This window comes from Rattus norvegicus, chromosome 8, assembly GCF_036323735.1.
Source record: "Rattus norvegicus strain BN/NHsdMcwi chromosome 8, GRCr8, whole genome shotgun sequence".
In the NCBI taxonomy this organism is placed as follows: Eukaryota; Metazoa; Chordata; class Mammalia; order Rodentia; family Muridae; genus Rattus; species Rattus norvegicus.
In genome coordinates, this window is record NC_086026.1 from 68165605 (window position 1) to 68187606 (window position 22002).

The window sequence follows — 22002 nt, forward strand, 5'->3', positions numbered from 1 at the left end:
TGTTTTCTCGTTAGATCTGGTCCAAGCAAGCAGTACTGAGAGAAACTGTTCACTGTGGTGATTTCTGTTGTGAAGGATCTGTGTCCTCCTCTAGGCTGGCAACAAGTTAGCAATTTATGTCTAATCCATGCTGCATACCCAGGCACCATGGGCTCCAGAAGTATCTGGAAACAGTGTATAATTCCTAGAATTTTGGAAGAGGAAAACCAATTCAAACAGACTCAAAATATTCCTTGCATAATAGCTGCCCATGCCACATCCTCTTTGGCTTCAGTTCCAGTCAGCTTTCTTTCCATTAATCTAGAGTGTTCATAAGTATTTGCCTTCAAGAATGCCAGCTCTTCTTTCCTCTTTCAGAAAGCTGTAAGCCACTCAGAATTCTCAGTAAGAACTTTGTGCGTCTGTGTGTGTACCGGTGTCAGCCCAGGAGCATGGAGCTGGAGAACTTCAGGCATTAGTTCTTGACTTCCGCCTTGTTAAGTAGGGTCTCTGCTGTTTGCAGTTGTGTATGTCTCTATCTCTCACCCCTATCTCTACCTCTTTCTGTTTCTGCCTCATCAAAGTGCTGCAGTTACAAGCCTGTGCCACTCTGCCTAGCTGTATGTGGATTCTGGAGATCCGAACTTGGGTCCCTGTACTTTACTCACCAAGCTGTCTCCCCACTCCAAGACCTGTTTTTGAGTTTATGAAAGGTACCCACTTTATCCTTGACTCACTAGGCTGGACCCCCAACCTGCAGCATCTGATCTGCCACATGCAGCTCAAGTGGGTCCAGCCTTGTGTCCTTGAGCATTCCAGAGAATGCTCTGTGGATGGATAGCACCAGCTTTCTCTGTCCAGCGAAGGTGGCCAGCCAGCTCTGTGCATAGGCCTCAACCTTGGCCTGCTGGAGTTCTGGCATTTATCCCAGTGACAGGAGGTTGAGTCTGACATGGATGCCTAGGAGATGTCTTCTTTCAGGCATTTTGTGAAGTGGGCAGCTCTGTAGCACCTCTATCTGCCATCTCCTGCCTATGGGCTCTCTTCTGACACTCAGACCTGGCACACATGACTCTTCTGAACACGCCTTCCTAACCGATGTGTTTCCTTGCAGGAAGAGCTTGAGCTTCATCAGATTCCCTCAGAGCTAGGTCATGATGCACTAGCTCTCTGACTTCAGGTCTTATCTTTCTCACAGGAGAAACTCATTTAGTAAAACCCTACAATGCATTAGGCACTAAGGTGGAGAATCCAAACACATAGTTCTCTCCTTGAGAAAGTCCTTATGTATTGGAAAAAACATTAAAAAAAAAAAACTGATCAGGGATCTAGTGAGATAGGGTCTTTAAAATGCACATCTACTGACAGAGCCAGTGGTGAGGTGAAGGGGAGAAGGAAAAAACAGTGCAGAGGCCACACACAACGTTTATTATGCAAAGGCAGTCTGCTTTGTTGCCAGGACAAGTAAGGAAAGGAAAGGGAAGAGGTCAGGTGGGCCATGCTGAACTGTTGCGCAGGAAACTGCATGGTGTTGAGCAAGGGAGACAGAGCTTAAGTTTAAAAAGATACTAGCCTGCTGTAAACAGTCACCACCAGATTTCATGTGAGACTAGACTGCTCAACAGACAAGGAAGTGGCACTCTGGGGGACATCTGAGAGGTAGGTTTGACAGAACTGGCTGAGCAATGAGTTTAAGTATGGTGTAAAGAGCTTAAAGTGGTTCCCACACAGCCATCTGGGAGAAGGAAGAGGTGCTCATGGTGGGGCAAGCATCTAGCAACCAGGTGACAGTCTGCCCTAGGACCCCTGAGACCTTTGAGGATCTGGACACTTCTGGCCAGGGCCCAACTGTACTGAAGGTCTTGCACCTCTCCTTGATACCATGGATTTCTTAGCTTCAGACTCCTAAGGTCTTGCCTCCAGAGGGCCCATCTACATGGGTCAACCACACCATGCCAAGCTTTTGATGCTCGTCTCCTTGTCTAGAGGTCTCATCTCAGTTTGTGCAGTGCCTTGTTCCCAGAGCAGCTATCACTTCAGACTTGGGAATAGGAAGGGACTACTTCATACAGAGTCAAGCAGCATTAGGACTTGCTGCAGATACACTCACTATAAGAAGTTCTTTCAGATGCCCCAAGCCATTTTCTCGATTTCTCCAGGGGGACACTTCCCTCAATCTTCTTAAAGATAGAACTCTCCAGGCCCACCCTACCCATAGTTAAGGAAATTACAAATTATCCTTTCTCTGAAATGCAGCAACTGCCCAGCTCTAGATCTCTGGGTAAAGGACTTCTTAACACGAACGAGCACCAGCCATTAACCTTAAGGGTAACTGAGATATAAATAGTATTTTATTCCAATATTACATATTACAATATTACATAGCATGAAGAGTCTGACGTATTATTTATGTTCCTGTTGGCTTTAACTGTCAACTTGATATGGCGTAGCATCATCTGAGAGGAAAGCTTCCACAGAGAAGGAACTACCTAGATCAGACTGGCCAGTGGGCAGGTGTGTGGCAGCCTGCTGTGCTAACTGATGTAGGAAGGCCCAGGTGGCTGCAGGTGGCACCATCCCTCTGAGGCAGCCAACAAGAGGCGTCTTTCATGTCTCTACTCCTTTGGAGGTGAAGTGATCCCTTGCTTGGAGATAATGCTGTGAAACAGCAAGTAGGGTGGCTTAGACTTCTCTCATGGACTGTGACAAGAATAGTAAGCCCAATACACCCTCCTCTCCCTTAAGTTGCTTTTGAACAGTTTTTATTACAGCAGAATGAACTAGAGCATTTCATTTCCCTTCAATTAATCTTATGTCTTCCCCAGTACTGTTATTTCTTTTTATTGGTAGTTAGAAACCCAAGGTTACAGTCTTTGTGTGGCCAGGGGTGGCTCCTCTTAGCTTCTGCTTACTCACATGATCTTAGCCAACCATTTGGTGGCTTATTTGATGCTGTCTAGTCTTTGCAGATGGTGCTACCTGCCTCTGGCAGGAAAGTAGATGACTGATGGGGCCAGAGGAGCTTTTTTCTTTCCCCAGAGCTTTGTCCATGTTGTTCAACTTGGAGTCAAGTTGAGGGCAACTTTTAGTTCTCAGAACCACGGTAGTTGTTGAGGCACAAGCATGATTTCTAAGGACTCTGAGAGGCAGGCAGCTCTCTTTCAAGTGCATGCCAGGTCTCCAAAGGGGCCCAGGGACTCAAGTGGAAGGGCCCAGGTATCACAACACCAAGAACCCATCAATTTGAGGTCCTTGCAAGGTAGGGAGGGGATAGTGCAAGAAGCCTCCCAGCAGGCCCTAGACCTCATCTTTAGAGCTGTTTGTCTACTCGTCCAAGAGACAGGCATCTCAGAAAGCAGGAATTCTTGTCTGTATTGAGACCACATGCTTGCAGACTCCCAGAGCTGTCATTGGAAAATGTGCCTAGAGTGCCATCTAGGGATGCAGAGGGGAAAGCTCAGGTGATCGATGTGGCAAGAGATGCAATCTCAAGAGCAGCTTTCCCGGGCTGGAGTGGCAGTGTATCTGTACCTACCTGTCTGTCTGGATGCAGAGGTAGAGGGCAGACAAGCATTCTTGGAGCTTTGGGGACTCTGACCATCCCGAAGCCAGTCTAGCGTCACTAACAGGGATGGTGGGCTCTATCCAGGTTTCCAAGTACAGGCTGGCAGCAGGGCAGATGGACACAGAGCTGGAGGGACACTGCACTCTTGATCTAGATCTAGCTCTGTCACAGCTAACAGATGGCAGGGAGCCTGTGGCTGCTGAGGTCAGCACTATTCCAGGCACGGAAACCTGAAAGATCTTAAGAGTGGAACCCTCAGCCTCCCCGGCAGGAAGGCCAACTCAGCATGATACTGGGCACCTCGGGGTAGCTCTGTGCTAGGTGCCATTCCTTGGGCTTCCTCGCCTGCCCCGTCCCCTGGCAGCAACAGCGGGAAACGGACAGGAAGAAGACACATCTTTGGGGCTGGCAGTCAGACACTTCTTTTATTACTTGCTACCTCTGTCCAGATTGCCACTCCACCTCCTGTCTTTAAAGCAGTGAGAGCCACAGAGAAGTCATTAGAAGCTGCAAATAGGAGCCCCCCAAACTTTTAAGGGAAAGAACTTTTTGACCAGACCAGTTTGATTGGATTAAAAAAGTGTATTGGATTTCCAATACTAAATAAAAACATGAAATTGATTTTAAAAAGCCATAGAGTTTTACAGCATCAATTACAGAAAAGGCCGAACAAGTGTGTGCAGGGCCAGTCCCAGCAGCCCTTCAGGCCCCTCAGCCAGGCAGCAGACACATTCGTTCCACACCTCCCTGAAGGAAGCTGCTGAGCACAGCTCAACTAGGACACAAGACACACAATGGTTTAGTTTCCAGAATTACAGGAAAATATAAGACACATCAAATTGTGAAATGGTGTAAGACAGAATAGCTTTGCATTTTCTGAATTTAAAAAAATTCCCCAACTTTTAAGTTACTTTATTTAAAAATACATCCCTCCCCACCCCATCGAAATTCTGTGGCAGTATCCAGGTACCAAGGCCCTGAGGTAACAGAAGTGCTGGGGTCCAAGGGAAGGAATGCTCTAAACAACCTAGCATGCTCTGTGGGCAAAGGCCAGACACTGTCTGAGGAATCTAGCCTCCAGGAGGCCAGAATGCTCTGACAGCTTTTTGTAGGACAGTCAAAGCACACTGGTTGTCCCAGAACCCTGCCTGGTGCTCTTGAAGAGCAACAAGAGTTAGATCACTGCATTTTTCAAATCCCACACCCACAATCATACAAAGAGCTCATCTTGTTGAAAGTAAAAAGGGTAAAACCGACCTAAAAAAGGATAATACAACCCATGTTCCAGGACAGGGAGGCTAGGACAGCCAATGGTAGTCTGAGTGGGCTCACTGGCTAAGGAGCCCAAGCCCAATTTACTTTCTATCCTGTCCTCCAGGGATCTGTTGGAGAAGATGAAGCCTGAGGGTTAGTCTTATACTTTTCATTATACATTAACATAAAAAACAACCAAATACACACCTCAGCTTACCTCTTTAACACTCTGCAGTCTTCTGTGTGTGGCTGAGCCCTCAGTACACCTGGAACCTCCTGCTGCCTCATTCTAACTGGGATTTGGCTGAGCTGCTGGGACAGATGAAGGCACCTGCTTCCACGACCCTCTCTTCACTATTTCTGTTCTCTGCTCCTTACAGAATTAAGTCCAGACACGAGTGGGGAAGCCTCTCATCCTGGTTGATGTGCTCAGGAGAGCTTCTGCAATGTGGGCATGAGGGATGCCTGGCTGAGGGCTGGCACCCAGAGAAGCAGGATTCCTATTTGGAACAGGAAGCCAAGCTCCTGCCTTAGCATTTAACTTTCCAAAGAGAACCAGTAATAGCAACACAAAGGGAGTCTCCCCTGTGCTCTCCAGCTTCTCTGGAGTCAGGCTGAGGCTCTACTTGGCAATTAAACAAACATCCCCAGGGACCTCAGGGTGGACACTCCAAAAAGGAAATGACCAAGATACCAGGGCAGCTAAATCATCAAAACCACCCAGTGTACAAGAATTTATAACCAGATCCGAGCAAAACTCCAGTTGCTATGCAGTGACACAAGATGGACATGCCAGGAAAGGACACTAAAGATACTGCTTCCATTCTCTGCAGGCTTCTGGTACAAAGTACATTGACAGAAACATTCACGGGGCCTCAGCCGCCCCTCCATTTACTATTCCCAATCCCCAACCCCACCCCAATACTGAATCTGACAGAAAGCAGCAAACAAGTCTTTTCAATGTTACATTTCATTCAAATATCCGTAATCTCACAGTGATGAGAGGAGAAAGTCAGGCCTTTAATAATTATAATAAAAAAATAATAAAAATGCTTACAAACAGCAATACAACATGTCCTCCCCTCAAAGTGATGGATTAACAGCTGGCAGAGGATGCAACGTCTCATAATTAAAAAACAGAAACGAAACCCAGAACAAGCCAATGCCTGCCAATGGTGTCAAACCACCTCACTGTCGATGACTTTCCGTAAGGAACTGGGAACAGCAGTCAAGTGTCAACTGCTTGCAGAGGACATCACTTGGCTTCTGATAGTGTTTTAAGGTAAAATAAAATAGGACACAAAATTGTACATAAATGCCAATGTCTACACTCCATAAAAGTGATGCAGTTGCAGCACAGAGACACAGCCACTGACCACAAAGTAAAAGGCAGGTCGTACTTCTTGCCTCTTCTCTGGACACAAAATCTTGGCCCATAGTGCCCAGTCCTGCAGGCTATCAGCAGGCAGAGGGAAGCTGCCTCGACACAAGCATGATCCAGGCTGACCAGAAGGCAGGTGGCTGTGCCCAGAGCCGACCCCACATGGAGGCACTGGCTGGTTTGCTGGCTCCTGCTCTCAAGTGCTGTCCTCTCGTACTCTGTACAATTCCTTGTTTTCAAGGTTCAGTTCCAAGACTTCGAGACTCAGACTTGGAGTCCTGTCCAGGTGAAGGTCATCAAGCCGTTGTGATGGCATTTAGGTCCTTCATGAGTCCTTCCAGGTGGGCCATCTCTTTGGTCAGCTCATCTGGTTCATAGCTCTGCAGAAGGGAGAACACCATTACTAGGAATGATCTGAAGAGCTTCCAGAAAGGATAGCTTGGAGTACCAAGTAGCTGGGCCAGAACTGTCAGAAGAAGCTGGCCTACTGAAACCAGCCTGGTTCCGTAAAATCAGAAGTAGCAGGAAGTACTCAAGGCCATTAATAAAGACGGCATTTTTTGACAATATACAATGCCTTTCTCCTGACATACATATACTCCTCAGCCCACAATGACCTCAAGGCAAAGGTTCTGTTGCTTTCCTCTTCTAGATCTCCGTCAGAGAAATATAGTGTGTGCCTGCATCTCTGGGCTTGAGTATTCTCTTTAGAGAACCCCGTATCTGGAAATGTGGGTGCTGTTTAGTAGGGTTTGAAAGCAATCTTAGGCACTTTCTCTTCCAGTATCCTTCTCAGAAAAGGCACAGAACGGGGAGCTCAGGGGTGAAGGAACGTGTGTATATTCATAGCAGGAAGAAGGCATCAACTAGAAGGGTTAGAAATGAGAGGAAGGATGTGTGTAACTAACTTTGATGGGATGATAAAGCACCTTAAGACTTATCAGAGTAGGTCTGATATCACACCAAACCCATAGCCCATTCCCACAGGGTGTGGAGATGCTCCAAGGACGCCTGCTTGATGAGTGATTACATCTGCTTTATATGCACAGTGGCAAAGACCTCAGTGTACACAAAAGTACAATCAGCTAACAGCGTGCGCACAGCTCCCTTAGGACATCCTGGCTAAGCTGAGGGCCCATGAACTTACACTCTCGGAGTCTTCCAGCATCCTGGTGGCCTCCTGTACCTCAGGGGCACTCGGTACAACCACTGGCATAGGAGGCCGGCTCCTTCCTAAAGTCCCGATGGAGGCTGTTTTCACTGAGTGAAGGTGATGGTTGAGAGCTGAAGGCAAAGGGCGTTATTAGGTTGTGGCTGGGGTTGTATCCACTCGACCTCAGTAGTCCAGCAGGAGTGAATGCTGTTTCAATGTGAGGGATGCCTACAGGCCCAGAGAGGGATCTGCTCTGAGAAGTTACTGAAGCAAGATGGAAGGAAGACGGTAACAGGGCATCCGAGAGGTCAGAGAAACAGTCTGCTGCCTTTAGAACATTATTATTTTCTCCCAGTGGTTCTCAAAGTATGGTGAGCCACAGATACTCATAACTATCTGTGTATCATTCATTACCACACAAGGTAACGCATGCCTTTTTAGCGTGTTTGATTTGTGTTGAGGGTACAGCAACATGGACAAACTGTTCAGAGCTTAGCAATGAAGGCAGTAGCTGTGAGTTACCCAGGGCCATACTGTTATAGTTCAAAAAGTCAACATATTACTCTTACTGAAGCAGTAATAAACTGTTTTATTAAATCTTAACTCTCAATTACATGTAAGAAAGTGCAAATGTTCTGCTGTATGCCACACACAGAACCACCTTCAAGAAGGGAACCATGATAGACTCACTGGCCAGCTGAGGTTCTATCATGTGACAACAAAACTTTTAATTCAAAGGTGACTGACATATGGGTCATTGAGATATTTTCTAGAAATGAAAAGAAGTGGGCTACGAACTTAAGGGAAATATGACGGATACTGCCGATGTTGAAATCAAAGTTCTCAGTGAAAATTACCATTCTGAAAAACTTGTTTCTGTTATCTGACTGTGGAAGCTTCTTATAGACAATAAACGTGTGAATATTTGGAGGATTTTTTTAAGTTAGTGAATCAATGTCCAATGTGTGTTTCAGTGTTACACATCCAAAGCATGAGCTAGACCAATGCAACCCAGTGAGCCAGAGCATGCAGAGTCCATGCACAGACAGAGATCCCATGTTATAAATCAATCTTCAAGATACAACTTGCTGAATTTCCAATGTATCAAAAAAGAATACCCAGACTAGACTTGGTGGCATATATCAGAAATCCCAACACTAAGACAGAAGGATTAAGAATTCTAGACCAGTGTGGGCAATATAGAAGCCCCCTTTTTCCAAACAGGAAGTTCCTAAGTATCTAAAGGTTATGAAAGCGCACTGCCGCTTGTTAACTGTGTACCTGTGAGGGCAGATTTTAACAACCAGAACAACCTGTCACGGTAGACTGAGTATAGGGCAGATAGGAGAAGCCAGCTGCCTTCTGTCAAATCAGACACATACAAGGTAAGGGAAACTGGAAGGCAATAATAGCAGTTCACCAAAAATGGGCAATTTATCTTTTAAATGAAGTAAATACTAAAAATTTTCTTGTATTAATTCCTAATATGATAAATGCTGACACACTCCCTATGTAGAAACAAGATTGTTTTGGGATTCTTAGATTAGTCCATCCATTCTCAGCCCTGGCAGTGGTCCTGATTCGTGTGTCCCTGGACTGGCACTCATCTCTGAAGAGGCTTTGAGAGACTAAAAAAGTCTGAGAACCACAGACTTATTCTGAAACAAACCACAATAAGCAATGGCAGGAGTCCGTTGCTGAGCCGTGAAGTACAGCACATGAGCGCTCACTGTCCTCAGACTCCTGGTTTTCAGCTCTGGCCTCCCTGACCCTTCTGCAGCCTGTAGTGTCCTTTAGAGTGGGGAGATTCCAGGAGCCTAGGCAGGGCGGCTCTGTTGTCCAAACCTGTGCCGCTGGGTTTTAATACCAGGATTACACATAAAACACAGTTCCAAAGTTCAGTCCCTGCCCACCACTACATTATGCTGTGGCTTGTATGTTTTCCCCACAAAGGGGACAATGACACAGAGCTTCTCTAAGTTCCTATGAGAACCTTGGCGGGTATTTGCTTGTTCTTTAAAATGGGAAGTAGGGGGAAGTGGCAGTGGCACACGCCTTTAATGCTAGCACTCAGGAGGCAAAGGCTATCTGGTCTAGACAGCAAATTCCGAGACAGACAGGACCACGCAGAGAAACTCTGTCTAAGAAAAAGGAGGAGGAGGAAGAGGAAGAGGAAGGGGGAGGAAAAGAAAAGGAAAGAAAGGGGATTCGAGGGTGGCATGGGGGAGGCGCCCTCACTCCGGCAGTGCTGCTCTCTTTACTCACCTTGCTGGGACAGTAATGGTGTGCTTGGCAGTGCAGGATCATAGATAGGAGGTCCCGGGGGTGGGATTGCTGGTACGGCGAAGCTCTTCAATGGGTGGGAAGGGCGAACATGAGCTGTGGGAAGACTCTGGCCTGAGTCTTCCTCCTGGGAGCTGGCCAAGTAAGAAGAGCTAGTAGCACCTTCAGGATCCTGATGATCAGTGCAGCATGTTTGAGACGAGGATGCTGGCATGGTGTCCGTGCTGGGGGTATTTCGAACAGATTCTATAGCAGGAAAGCATAATGTTAGTATTTCTTTACTTTTAAAATATGCAGTTGTGGTTACTTCCAGGGGTTCCCTAAGCCTGTCCGATAAGCACTTGAGGAGATCAGTGCTAGTGCAGAGACATATGGATCAGGACGGCGGCCGAGGCTAAGAATGGATGGACTAAACTAAGAATCCCAAAACAATCTTGTTTCAACCAGCTGTTATTTTTCTAGTTATATACGTAGGTAGTTGTAAGTTCATAGATTTAAAGTACTTATTATGGAGTTCTTATGAAGGTTCCAAAGACTAGTGTACACAATTTTTCAAATTTCATTCACTGATTGGTAGTCTTAGAAACTGACCATCCCCAGACAACCATGTCTAGTAACAGAGGCTGGATAAAACCCACCAGCAACTGGCTCTGCCAGCAAGGCTCGTGCAGGTGAGGCCAACGCTCAGGTACTGCATGGCCACCACCAACGTGAACGGCTTTGACCTCATGACAATAAAGCCTCCCAGTAGTTTGGGGTTCTGTACCCAGCTGGAGACTGTGTCAAATGAATGGTGTTTTTATCCAGAGACACAGGGAAGGGTTAAGGCTCAGAAAATACAAAGAGGGAGAAGCTCCTAAGGCAGCACAATGGGGCAGGAAAAGCACACCGGAGTTAGCCAGTCCTATATTTTACTTTGATAATACTAGATGAGTGAATGTGGCAAAGTCACTGGGTCTCTGAGTCTTAATTTCTTTATCTATAAAACATGGAGACACATAATTCATTATGTATAAATTATATATGTGTGTGTGTGTGTGTGTGTGTGTGTGTGTGTGTGTGTGTGTATTTATGTATATATCTTGAACTAGCCCTGTACAACAGAGGCTCATTTTGTAGACTACTAAGTGCTTACTCTATGCTAAGCATTTGACATTTATTTCCCAGAGTCACTGAGGCAATGGGAGGGTAAATAAGCAAGTCACCCATAGACAGGCCCAACAGAGCAGAGTTTGAATCCCTGTATTGACTCCCAAGCTCAGGTTCTGAAGCCCTGAATATTTCCTGCCTCTCTATACCTGATGCCCTGCAAAGCAGAAGTAGCCATGTCAGGGACTGAGGAAGATTTTCATACAATGTGAACAGGATAGATCACCAACTCATCCAGAAAGGAGACAGGGAGACTAGCTTGGGCAAAAGGCTGCAAGAGGTAGTTTGAAGGCTTATTCTGACTTTTTTGAGTTTTCAGCTTTAAGAGCAACACTTAAGCTATCTGCAGGAATCGAACCTGCTTCCCTGCCTTTGTGAAAAAGCAGTCCGTCTGCTCCCTTGGGCTCTCAGTAGACAGAACAGACCATACTTTAACTTAAAAGATCCTGGGTGCCAGGGATGAGGATGACGTATGTGTGCTACCCACAACCCGAAGTGGGCTAGAACAATCTCGCCAGGGTCAGACACCTTTCATCCTCTAAAGGAACCCACTTCTCAGCTTGCTCCAGCCATCACTGTGGCTGGCGAGCTGCTGGGAACCATCTGCAGTGATCCAGGCCCAGATAGGAGCTGGTTAGGAAGGGAAATAAGAGGCTGTGAGAGAGAAAAAGGTCTAAGCCTGGACCACATCACCAGATAATAGCCAACATGGTAATTAATTTTGTGTACAAAGGTCTAACTGCCTCAACTATGTTTTACAAAGAGATGGCAGGAAAGCAAGCAAGGACAGCTCAACTGTTTGCATGAGTCACAGCCCTAGCTACTGCCACTGACTAGGTTTGCCTTGTATACTCCAGAGGGCACCAGAACATGCATTCTCCAAGGAAGATGCTCTTCAACCTTGCATACTAAGCTCTAACTAAAATACTAGGCTCAGACTAAAATTTCTGCTTTGGTGAGGGGCTTACCCTAATCCCTTACCTTTCAGAGTTGTTTAAAACCCACAAACTTCACAATGGTCAAACAGAAAGTGCTCTTCTCATGGCAAGCAGTGGTAAATGCCCCTGAGCTAAGACTACTTGGCCAGGTTCCAGTTCTGCACAGCCTCCACACCCAAAGCTTTGAAAGACTTTGGGAGAACCTGGGTTTACTTGTAGATACTGGCTCTATTTTTCAAATAGATCTCTAATGAACTATCACTTTATCCTCTCTGGGATCAAAGCAAGAATTGTGTTAGTAATGTAACCTCTCTCCTTCCTCACTTTCTGTCTCAGCATACACAGAAGAGAACTCTACCAACAATAGTAGATTACTTGATGAGTGCTCAGTGGGAATTTCCAGTCTTCTAATTCCCAAGCCTCTCCTGGTCCAGGACAAAGGAGGACAGGGATAGGCAGACTCAGAGAACTTCCCTTACACTCACACAGTTCCTTATGTGAGGGTTGTGTGGGATGGCTCCTTTAGCCTTCAATATGGCCAAGTGTGGCTGGACACAAACTGTCTTCCTAACCACAGGGTTGGGCTGAAAAGTTCCATTCTGGCCCTCACTGTTCTAGGAGTTCGTGACTCTAAGACAAACGCTGGCTCCCATGTCACTGGCTGGAATAATGATCTATTTCATATGTAGATCTGAAACCTAAATCTGGAAGGACATAGTGGGAAGGCTGTTTTTAGGGGTGGGTTCAAGTAGCACCATCCAAACCAGGAAAGAGTATTGGCAATGTGCAGCATTCAGAGGTATTAGACAGCCCTCTGGACCGCCCTAAAGCTCCGACATTTGTTATTCTGGGTGTATTAATGACTGATCAAAACTTGAGGACAGGGAGATGTTAGCAGTGGTGACTCAAACTTCTAAATATTAAAATTTGAGGCTTTTTTTTTTAAAATGGAGCTCAATAGAATTTTCCTCATTTTTCAGAACTGCCAACATTTGGTTTTTTACCAGTAATAAACACTAGGGTTTGCAGCTTAAAACTCAGAGATTTAAATGAGCTTGTAGTCAGTGGGAAGCAATAGTCTGTTCTTTTCACTGTCTCATCTTTGTTCTTTTCTCCTTAAAACTGTCTAATGAAGACATGACTTCCAAATGAGGACATGTTTGTCTGGCAAAGCATTTAAGACACACTGAAGATTTTAGACATGTTCCTGTTCCCCTAAGGTGGCCGATGCCTTCTGGATGCTGTCCTTACTTTTGTCCACAGGGCAGTGACCTGCACCTAATGACTGTCCAACATTACAATGACTGAGACAAAGGCAACAACTGGTTTCTGTAAGCCACTCTGAATAACCTTCCCTTTCAAATTGAAAAATTAAAAAAAGGTGGGTTAGAAAAGGTGACAGAGTTAAGGTGTGAGGCTTACTGGAAGAAGAGAAGCGTATGCAATTCAAGTTACTGCTCTTTTTACTAAAATGGCACCTAAACTCCGGGAGAAAGTGCAGTAAGTTTTACAGAAACAAATTTAAATTCATCACAGAAATGTTATAATAAACAAGAAACACTGAAATTTGTAAGTAGGCAAGTCCTTCCCCATTTCCACTTGCCGACTCCTGGAATGCTTCCAACATCTGGGCTTGAGCCTCATCTCTCACCTGTGGAATTGGCCCTGTCTGAAAGGGACATGGATGTGCCAATGGGCCATGGGCTGCTTGGGTGGTAGAGGTGACTGCGGGCTGGAGAAGCGAGGCTGCTGGAGTGGAAATGATGGTGAGGGTTATCGAGGGAATGGATGGGATGGGCACTAATCACAGCTGTGAATGAACACAAGACAGAGAGATGCTTAACATGCTTGCACAGACACATACAAGTCACCCCTTCCCACCTCCCATCAACCCAATCTTCAGCCTTTGGTGGCAGGTGGCTGATAATCAGCCATCAATTTTATATTTGACTTAACAAATGGACACACGTCTAGGCACATGCTACACCTATACACAGTAAGACAGTCTGACGGATATATTCCATCAACACTGGTGATTTTGGAGGGAACGGCAGTCATGATTAAGGGAGTATTTTTCAAGGGAGTATTTTTCTTTGGCTTAACTGCACTTGTGAATTCTATTAAAACATGAATATTATAATATCTATCTGAATTTGTCATAAAATATAAATTGATAAGCAAATAACATTTCTACTTATTATTTCTATTTAACATTCCTATCCTATTTTTTTCTATCTTGCTAAAGGGACATCAGTATGTCCCTGCTAAGGGACATTAGACTCCTTTGAGCATATGCTCAATTAATGGGTATTAAAAAAGAAGCAGTTGTTTAATCAGTTTTAATATCTTGAAAGGAATATAAAAAAATTTAAACCTTAAAATCCAATCTAGTAATATACAGTAGTATAGCATCTTTTATTTCTGTGTTCAGCCTGGGGGCTAAGCCACATCCATTAGCATTTTAAAGTATAAATGGAAATTTCCAAGAGTTTCCTTTCCTAAGGATTCAATTAAGCAAAGAATATATAGTTCTGTGTAGATTGCACACATAACTTCCTATGAAGCCTCTTTAGTGAAGCTTCCTGTTTAACCAGAGATATAATTAGGAAAAAATCATTTGTCATAGGCATTCCTTAGAGCAGGTGAAGCCCATGCTTCTGACGAAGACGACTTGCTGCACACTGCCCAAGCAGGCAAGTGTGCAGGACACAGGGCCTCTCCCTACCCCTTTTCTAAGCCACACTTTCATAACCTTTAGTAGCCACACTGAATCAGCTCTTTGGAGCCTGTTAAATTGTCTTCTGTTGTGTGGACTCTCCACAGATCTTTGCGGGGCTAGACCAACATCACCTTGGGAAGAGAAACCTCAGACCATGAAATAGATGCCAGCTTCTCCAGCTGCTTTCAGGAACTAGAAGCTCTAGCAGGTCCATGGGAAGCAATTACAACTAGAGAAGTTGGCTGACAAGTGTGATCAGTTAGTCTCAGATCAAGATCTCCCTGGGCAAGAGAAGCAGTTTTCATAGTGAAATGCTTCAGAATCAGATTTTCCAAATTTCAGGTTGGGGTGAAGTAGTTAAATTGAGCCTGACCTAGGAAGTGCAAATTGTAAGCATTCTTGGGTGAAAGAAAACCAGAATGAACTTGATTTTCTTTTAAAAGCTATTTCAACTGTTTCTAAGTAAGTGAAAGTGAATGCTTTGGTGTAGAATGAAGTCAGCTGAATGTGAACTTGCAGGTCTGACCTCATCCGGAGGCCAGCAAGCCCACCTAGCTTTTTCAGACCTAGGTATGTGGATGCCAGGTGCATGGCTCCAACTTCAACACAGGACCCAGAGCTCAAGGAATGCAAGCTTGTAAGGACCCCTGGGTAGGTTTCAAAAAGGATCTCAAAGCCCTGACTGTACCTAGGCACCTGGTTTCTGAGTTTTGAATGAAAGATTCTAATATCTATCCAATTTGGGCACAAATTACATAATACTGTGTACTCATATGTACATATTCTTTCCACAACCAAGCCAACCAACCAAACCAAACAAACAAATCAAGAGAGAAAATGGTTTCAACTGGAATTGTATCTTTTTCCCTTGACATATTTAATAAATCTAGAAAGTGTTCAATTTTCTAAGTCATAGAAATAAGCATTTCAGGTAAGAACTAAGAGCTTAGAACACACAAATTACCATCTTCTTATGAGTAAAAACAACCAAACCAAACCCCAAATGAAATAGATTAATTTGCTCTTTTTTTGTGTTTTTCAACTGGGGGTATTCACATTAGGAACCTGTAGAAAAAAATATGTTTTCCCCCTTGTATGCTTCCAAGTTTAAGACTTTCTTTCTGTAATGGGCATTAAGCGTAAGTTACTTTGTACAAAAATTATTTATTTTTAAAGAAACAGCCTCATTCTTTCAGAGCTGATCTCCCTTTACAATCCAGTATCTCCTCTGGCCGTAGACTGGGAGGCACGCGTGAGTGAGGGGAGACAATGTGCATGCGTGGAGGTTCCGTTGCGAGTGTGGATGAGAGCAGGTTTTCAGCAGAATCTTTATCTCACCATTGTTGGCACAGATGCAGCTAAGTATTCTCTTAACTGCAAGACCCACAGACCAGCAAGTCTGAAAATAATGACTTATCTCATTGCCTTCCCCACTTTGGAGACAGGGTCTGACTGACAGCCCAGGCTGTCCTTGAACTGACTTTTGACTCAGCCTCCTAAGTGCTGGGATTATAGTTATTTACCACCATGCTTGGCACTTTTTGATTTTTAAAAAAGATTAGCTTCATTATTTTAAGCTATGTGTGTGTGTATGTAGGTTTGTGCACCCGAGTGCTATGTTCATAGGGGCCAGAGGTGAGAGAGATCCCCTGAAGCTGGAATTGCAGGCGGCTGTGAGTGGTGGGAACTGAACTTGGTTCTTCTGCTCTAACTACTGAGCTATCTCTTCAGCAGACTCCTCTCTTCATTCTCAATAGAAACATTTAACTTATTCTTAATTTAATTTATTATGAAAAGAGGTCGAGCAACATATATGCTTGACAAAATGAAGCATGGATCAACGGTGAAAATGTTTTAAAAACTCCATGCTACAAACACAAAACAACTTTAAAAAGTCTACTAAATAAGTTAAAATCTCATAGATGCTTGTTGCTGCTGACCATGTGGCAAGAGGCCTAAAGCATCTGAATGGCATTTAGAAAGCTCAGCCGCAGTCTTAAGAGATGCTTCCTGTCTCTTCTGTGGACATGCTGTTTGAGTTCAGGGAGAGCATACACTTGCCTCCTTCTGTGAGAGTACAGAAATTTTTTTTTTTTAAAAAATGATCATGTGTTTGCACAGGAACATGTATGCCATAGAGTGCATGTGCCACAGTGTAGGCGTAGAAGCCAGACAACTCTTAGGAGTTGATTTTTCCCTCACTACCATGGGAAGTGGAAAGCCAGCTTAGGTCTTAGGTCTGCACATAAGAATCTCTAGAACCATCTTGCTAGTTGGTAAGTTAGCTCCTGAATCTATTTATCTATAACTTAAAAATGTTACAAGAATATTTAATTATTATTTTCATGTATATGGATGTTTTACCCATATATATGTCTGTACACAATGTATACGGCTGATATCTATGGAGACCAGAAGAGGGTGTCAGGTTCCCTTGAAACTGGAGTTACAGACAGTTGTGAGCCACCATGATGGTGCTGGGAACTGCACCTCAGTCTTCTGGAACAGTAGTCAGCGTTCTTAAGCACTGAGTCATCTCTGTAGCTCAAGAATAACATTTATTATGAAATACAACAATGGTTTGGTATTTTTCCTGTAAAGGGCCACAACATTGGCAGTTGTCTTTCTGTCTTGGAATCAAGAGAAGTTAAAGATGCACTCATAGGTATTTCCTACCATGACACAGAAGACTGGTAGCACTTGAGGAAAGAGAAGCTTCTACTTACGCTGAGGTGGCTGAGAGTCAAAGGGCATCATCATTTTTGGTCTCATTCCCCTCCTTCCAGCCAGGGTAGACATGCTGTCCTCTGACTCATGCCCTGGATATAAAGCATAAAGGTTAGCAGCAAGCATCTGCCCTAGACCCCTGAGTAGCCTCCACAGTAATACATTTCCACGGGAGGATTTGGGATTCACTAATGATGCCCAGGCAAGGCATTTCCATTTACAGTATCATGGGAATTCCTGCTGAGATTCAAAGAGGATGATATGATGGTGCACACTGTACTTTAGTGTAGAAGCTTCTGGTATCACAAAGGTTCTGAATGCCACAGTGACATCTGAGTCCAGTGAAAAGGACGCAATCCAATGTATGAGCATGAGTTAGGTGGCACAAATGCTTGACTGAAGCCTGCTGAGATTTACAAAGATCTAGAAGGTTGCTCTTAAATGATACATAACCTCTTCCCGTCTATGACAGATAGCTACTGTTCATCAAATGCTGAAAAAAAATCCCAAGATACACATTTCTTTAAAACTAAACTAAATTACCAAATTTCAACCTTACAAAGTAAAAACAGTACCTCTGTATGAATTCCGCCTTTGATGGATATTGCTATCCATGGAATTGTCGACTGGTGTGATATCTTGAGAGTTCCGAGGGATTGGAGTATCAGTCATGACAGGGTTTGGATCTGGAGACTTGTCAATAGGCTTCAACTCCAGCCTCTCATGATGGATCCACAGGTCCGGAGGCTTCACGTCTTTGCAATTGCCCTTGTACTTATGGGAGCCGTTCACTGATTTGCACGCAGCTCGTTTCCTGGGCACAGGATTAAGAGTGATTGTCAAAACACTGTGATTAAAATTGATTTACTACTAGGTGTGGTAGCACTAGTCTATAATCCCAACTACTTGGGAGGCAGAGGCAGAGAGATAAAATAGTGAAGATCTGTGTAGGCTACAGTGTTAATTCAAGGCCAGCCTAAGCGACTTAGCAAGACTTACTCTCAAAACAAAGAGTAAAAAAGGCACTGTAGCTGAGTAGCCAAGTGTCTGTCTAGCATGTGAGGCCTAAATACAACCCCCAATTAAAACAAAACTACTCCAACCCAAAGTAAAACAGTGACAAACCCTGCCCTTCTGAGAGATGCTTTAAACGAGGGCAGAAACGCAAACAGACAATCAGCAGCAAAACGACCACAAACCAGAGACAAATGGTCTAGTTCTGGAAAAAGTAAATGTGTTTTTGTTGTGTTCATACAGACACTATGCCAGAGTATATTTGAATATTGTCCTTTTTATATTAAAAGATTGAGATAACAATTAAAAATGAAACTTCAAAAGCAGAAGGCTCCTTTACAAGTTTCCACTTGATGAAGGAAGGGCAAGAAGTAAAACTCCAACAACGAGAAAAGGTAAAACCCTGTGGCTGGCAGAGAAAGGAAGGAGTCACGTTCCAGGTAACCCACAGGACTATGCGGTGAGTGGAGCCCGGCATGTGGTAACAGTCCCCACTGTGCCGAGTCTCTGCCAGTACTCATTCATGCTTTCCCACTCAATAACCACATATTAGGCACCTTGCTCCTGTCAGAGCCTCTGCCACACTGCTGTGCCCTCAGCACTTTTGGTCAAGTGACGAAAATGACACTCAACTATTTTTAAATGCTCTGAACTTACCAAAGGCCAAGTGTTAATCTAAATAGTTGGAGCTCAGATAGAGAGGAGAAATGTACAAGAAGTGACTTTTACGCTGAGACATAATGGGGACAGAGGAGCTGCCGTGGACTCATATACGAGAGGGACTCTGCAAAGTCCTGAGTGATGAGAGCATGAGCCCTGAGGAGGAGCCTGGGAAACAGTGCTGCTCGGAAGGCAGTCAAGAACCAGGTCAGAGAGAGCTTCTATAGCAGCACTAAGAATGAGCGTCCCTCTCAGAAATGAGAAATCAGTCAGTGGCTTTAAGCAAGAGAGTAACAAGGTCGATCTGCATTAAAACTTTATCCCTACTATCTTGTGAAACGTGGATTTGTGAGGTAGAGGGCTGGAGGGACTCTATCAATGCTGGCCTATGACAGTGGGAGGCAAATTTGAAACGTATTTAGGAGACAGAAATATAGGACTTAGTGAGGGAATGAACACAGATTCGGTGGGGGCAAAGAAAAGAAAAGTAAATGGTGAGGTCAAGGTTTCTGACCCAGGCCACTTATTCACAGTGGGAAGAGTTTCACTGAAAATATTATGGATTGGTTTGGACATGTTTGTAGTAGTTACTTTTCTTTGCTACAACAGACTATCTGACCTGAAGCAGTTTAAGGAAGGGTTTATTTTGCCTTACAGTTTGAGGGAATACATTCCACCATGGCCAGAAGGCATGGTACTAGGAGGTTGCTGGTCACATTGAACCTGTAGTCAGGAAGGAGACATTACACAGGAAGAGGACTGAGCCATAAACCCTAAAGGCTAACCCCAGGGATACTTCCTCCAACAAGGATCCATATCCCAAAGTTTCCATAACCTTAATAGAGCCACTGGCTGTGGACCAAGTGCTCAAATGCAGGAGGCTAAACAAGTCGGCGTGTTTCACATCTAAGCAGTATGCTGAGTTTAAAGAAGAAATGTAACTGAGCCAGCAGAGGATGTATGTCTGATACTCAGAAGACAGAGGCCTGGCTGCAAATAGAAATATAGTTTCTGGGAAGCACATAGAAAATGAAACCACAGAGCTACATGAAATCACATGGAACAGACTGGAGAAAAGAGAAGCCCTGACAGGCCCCGAGGAGCGTGTAACCGAATGAAAACAACTGTGGTGGAATAGTTGGAACAGAAAGTACATTAGAAAGGACTAAAGCTTGAACATGTAAACAAGTACAGTGGACCTTTATATCTGGGCTTCATAGTCTCAGCTTCAACCAACTTTAGATTGACATTATATTGTTTTTAAATTTCACTGAATATGTCAACTTCTGCTTGTCATTATTCTTGAAGCAATACAGTATAAAAATCATTTGTATGGCAATTACTTGGTAGCCATATATGATTAATATGGAGATCCTTCTACAAACTAAGAGGGCTGGGCTGCCACCAGGCAAAGTGATCTTAAAGGGGTGCTGTCACACATGCGTTATCACTGTAAGTTACTATTCCTAGACGACCACTGGACACAGTGGCACACTCCTATGACACCAGCAGTTTCATTTACTTTGAATTTTAACTCCTTCTAAAGCACTGTGGAACTCTTTGTCCTGTGTGTATATTCACTTTGTTTTTAGGTACTATTAAAGATCCCAGGCATACTAGTAATAGCTGTTAAGACCAAGAACTTACAGATAAATAAATGAAGTACCAAACCCAGACACTTGCAGAAATGTTCTAAAAGAGCTGACTTTCAGGCTCTTAAGGAAACAGTTTTCTATAATCAAAACCAGAGGACAGCCCCTCTTCTCTTGGAAAAGAGATGCAACCTAAACTATAGAAAGAAACTATTTAAGAAGAGAGATTTAAAAATCACATGACTTATCTGTCATAAAGTCATTCAAATAGCAACTACAGGACAGCTTATTACCTGCCCTATGTATTAAAAACAAATACATCAGCTGGACATGGTGGCCCATGCCTTTAATCCTAGCACCAGAAGCAGAGATAAGTGGATCTCTGTGAGTTTGAAGCCAGCCTAGAATAGCAGGTTCCAGGCCAAGACGACATAGTGAGACCTGTCTCTCTGTCTCTGTCTCTGTCTCTGTCTCTCTCTTTCTCTCTCTCTTTCTCTCTCTCTCTCTCTCTCTCTCTCTCTCACACACACACACACACACACACACACACACACACACACGTACACACTCACGCCCACATGAAATACTGATATTAGGCTAATAGTCTCCTACCTTTGCTGGCACACAGGCTGGTGTATAACAGCCGAGGTAAGGGTCTGTTTTGCTTGCTGTATACGTATACAGATGCACTTTCTGACTTTTCTGGTAAAGTACATAAGCAGAATCTTTCTTCACCCCACTAAACGTTCTATTTTTATCAACTCAATGTTTCACTTCTCATTTTTTTCATGTATGCATACATGTGTGTGTGGGGTTCAGCGATTGACATCTGTGTCTTCCTCTATTACTCTACACTGTGTTTTTTGAAACAGGTCTATCTCTAAACCCAGAGCTCACTGACTGACAAGGCTGTCGGGTGGAGGAGCTTGAGGGATCTATTTGTCACCCCTCTTCCAGTCCACACTGCTGGACTTAGGGAAGTACTCTGCTGAGTTTGTTTTCTGAACGTAGGTACTGGGACTGGAATTCAGGCCCTTGTGTGTGCATTAGAAGCACTTTTTTCACTGAAGCATGTCCCCAGCCCTTCTTAGTTTTTAAAACTTTTTTTTGTTGTTATTGTTAAAAAACTAAGATTCATGCCTAGAGAGATGGCACAGAAGAAACGGCTTTTTCAGAGGACCTGAATTTACTTCCAAGTATCACTGTGGCTTGGCACACAACTATAACTCTAGTTTCAGAGGGACCTGATGCCTCTGGCCTCTGTGGGCACCTATACTCATGTGCATATACCTGCCTACATATACATATCTAATAACAGTAAAATACTAGGACACACACATAAAGGCTAGCCCAGACTGTACAGAGTCAGAGCTTTGATGCTACTGTCTTTCTTTTCATTCTTGTCCTATTAGAAGGTCTTTGGAGGAAATAATACGTAGTTACTGTGTGCTCTCCTATGGCTGACAGTGCCTTCTTCTAAAATCTCTTCTGAGGACCTGCCTATGGACCACTTCCTAACCAGGTCTCCCTACTCAGAAATGCCATGAAGACCCCTGCTTGCAGATGCAAACTTTTTGGCCTGAGACAG

At 44.2% G+C, this 22002-nt stretch overlaps 1 protein-coding gene across 14 annotated transcripts in view; it reads right to left on the reverse strand.

Moving 5' to 3' along the window:
• Positions 1-4106: 4106 nt before the first annotated feature.
• Neo1 (neogenin 1) overlaps positions 4107-22002 on the reverse strand; it is a 152448-nt gene continuing 134552 nt past the window's right edge. For 8 of the 14 annotated variants that reach the window (XM_039082421.2, XM_063266212.1, XM_063266211.1 and 5 more), the window contains 6 exons: positions 17724-17962; positions 17148-17240; positions 13354-13512; positions 9598-9861; positions 7327-7463; positions 4107-6559 (listed from right to left, as the gene is read on the reverse strand). In XM_039082421.2, coding sequence (XP_038938349.1) covers positions 6476-6559; positions 7327-7463; positions 9598-9861; positions 13354-13512; positions 17148-17240; positions 17724-17962 — 976 coding nt within the window. In that variant the 3' untranslated portion in view covers positions 4107-6475. The remainder of the gene's footprint in view (positions 6560-7326; positions 7464-9597; positions 9862-13353; positions 13513-17147; positions 17241-17723; positions 17963-22002) is intronic. The other 6 variants (XM_039082419.2, XM_063266216.1, XM_063266214.1 and 3 more) reach the window with 2 other exon arrangements.